The 2,102-nt window shown below is 40.0% G+C and overlaps 1 protein-coding gene across 1 annotated transcript; it reads right to left on the bottom strand.

Moving 5' to 3' along the window:
- Positions 1-915: 915 nt before the first annotated feature.
- LOC107063004 (uncharacterized) lies at positions 916-1,884 on the bottom strand. Its single transcript, XM_015314369.1, has 3 exons — positions 1,731-1,884; positions 1,447-1,621; positions 916-1,396 (listed from the first exon to the last, which is right to left on the bottom strand). The coding sequence occupies exons 1-3, from the start codon at positions 1,882-1,884 to the stop codon at positions 916-918; spliced, it is 810 nt and encodes a 269-aa protein (XP_015169855.1).
- Positions 1,885-2,102: the final 218 nt, after the last annotated feature.

The raw sequence follows: 2,102 nt of genomic DNA, 5'->3' as shown, positions 1-2,102 counted from the left end.
TAGGCCCGGGTAACCACATTGAGGGGTTTGTACCTCTTTCGCCTCTCCAAGGGGGTGGTAGGCCTTGGAAATACTATATTGATGGTCACTCACCACACTTGTGCTACGTCCCACTAAATATGATTTTTATGTAAGCATCATTATACATATCATCTCATTAATATGCTATCTATCGGGTATGATTATGCATTTTTCCTATGATGTCCATCTATTGTAGCATTGCATTGCATCCCATATACTTAGTACATTCAAATGTACTAACGCATACTCTATGCCTACATGATGTCACCATGTAGGGACCGGAGCACCGCTTGACCATCCTCCTCCGCGTGGCTAATACGATTTTCTATCGAGGTTATTAGTGAGTCCTCCATTCCGGGGACGTTGCTTATGATCTTTTGCTATGTATAAGACTTTTTCTTTTTAGTTATGTTTTGTCTATGAGGGTGAGCCCGGTAGTTTGTCTTGGCCCCCGCTAAGTACTCATGTTTAGAGGTGGTGTTGGACAAGTTGTGTATTATGCTTGAGCTTGACTCATCTATGGTATTTTTGTATCATTCTTATTTTTGTTTCTCTTGTTCCCTTAGTCCCGATTTCCCCCTTGATTATGCTTATCGCTTTTGGTCATTTTAATTTCTTCGTATCCCATCTTAAACGGTAATCAGGTCTGACATAGTTCCAAACACAAAGTAAAAGAGCATGAAACAAACTTAGATGTAGTATCTCTTCACAACATCTGAGTTGATAGGTTTGGGCCAAACTTCTCCATCCATTTTTGTGAGTATGAGTGCTCCATCTATCAACACTCGAGAGACTAGGTATGGACCTTGCTAGTTTGGTGGGAATTTACCCTTTGCTTCATCTTGATTCGGGAAGATCCGTTTAAAACCAGTTGCCCAGGTGAGATATGCCTAGTCAGACCTTCTTGTTGAAATCTCTGGCCATTCTATTTTGATTGAGATGACCATGACAAACGACATTAATCCTTCTTCCGTCTATTAATACCAAGTTCTCCGAATGAACTTGTACCCATTTAGCATCACTCAACTCCGCTTCCTGAATAATCCTCAGAGATGGTATCTCTACTTCAGCACGTATCATAGCTTCATTACCATATACAAGAAAATAAGGTGTAGCCCCACTTGAAGTTCTGATGGTAGTACGATATCCCAGCAAGGCAAAGGGTAGCTTTTCATGCCAATGCTTGTGATTATCGATCATCTTGCGTAGTATCCTCTTGATGTTCTTGTTTGCAGCCTTAACCACTCCATTCATTTGTGGTCCATACGCTGTCGAGTTTTGATAACTGATCTTAAACTTCTCACACAATGAACTCATCAAATCACTATTTAGGTTGGTTCCGTTATTAGTGATGATTGACTCAGGAATTCTGAACCTAAATATAATATGATTTTTGACAAAGTCATCTACAACTTTCTTTGTCACCGATTTGTGAGAGGTAGCTTCGACCTACTTGGTGAAGTAGTCAATTGCAACAAGAATGAATTTGTGTCCATTAGATGCTGCTGCTCAATTGGACCAATGACGTCAATGCCCCAAGCTGCAAATGACCAAGGTGAACTAGTAACATTGAGTTTGTTGGGAGGAACTCGGATCATATCTGCATGAGTCTAACATTGGTAACATTATTTAACAATAGCGAATATTGTATGTTTCCATGGTTAACCAAAAATATCTCGATCTCAAAATCTTCTTTGCCAATGTAAAACCGTTCATGTGAGGACCACATGTTCCTGCGTGTATCTCTTCAATCAACCTGCTAGCTTCTCCAGCTTTGACGCACCTTAGCAACCCCAAGTCGGGAGTCATCCTATAAGTTCTCCACTCAGAAAGAATTGATTTGATAACCTTCGAGTTGTGCATTTTTGTACACTTGTTGCATCTTCTGGATATTCACCATTCATCAAATATCGTTGAATGTCATTGTACCAAGGCTTTCCATCAGGCTCTTCCTCAACATGAAAGCAGTATGCTGGTTATTCATATATATGAATGTAAATGGGATCAATGTAATTATGATCAGGATGTTGAACCATAGAGGACAAAGTGGCTAAAGCATCTGCTAATTCATTCAGGATCCT

The sequence above is a fragment of the Solanum tuberosum genome, unplaced genomic scaffold (assembly GCF_000226075.1).
Source record: "Solanum tuberosum cultivar DM 1-3 516 R44 unplaced genomic scaffold, SolTub_3.0 scf00013, whole genome shotgun sequence".
NCBI classification, from domain to species: Eukaryota; Viridiplantae; Streptophyta; class Magnoliopsida; order Solanales; family Solanaceae; genus Solanum; species Solanum tuberosum.
The sequence above is the reverse complement of the archived record's forward strand: the minus strand, read 5'-3'. Positions and strand labels throughout refer to the sequence as shown.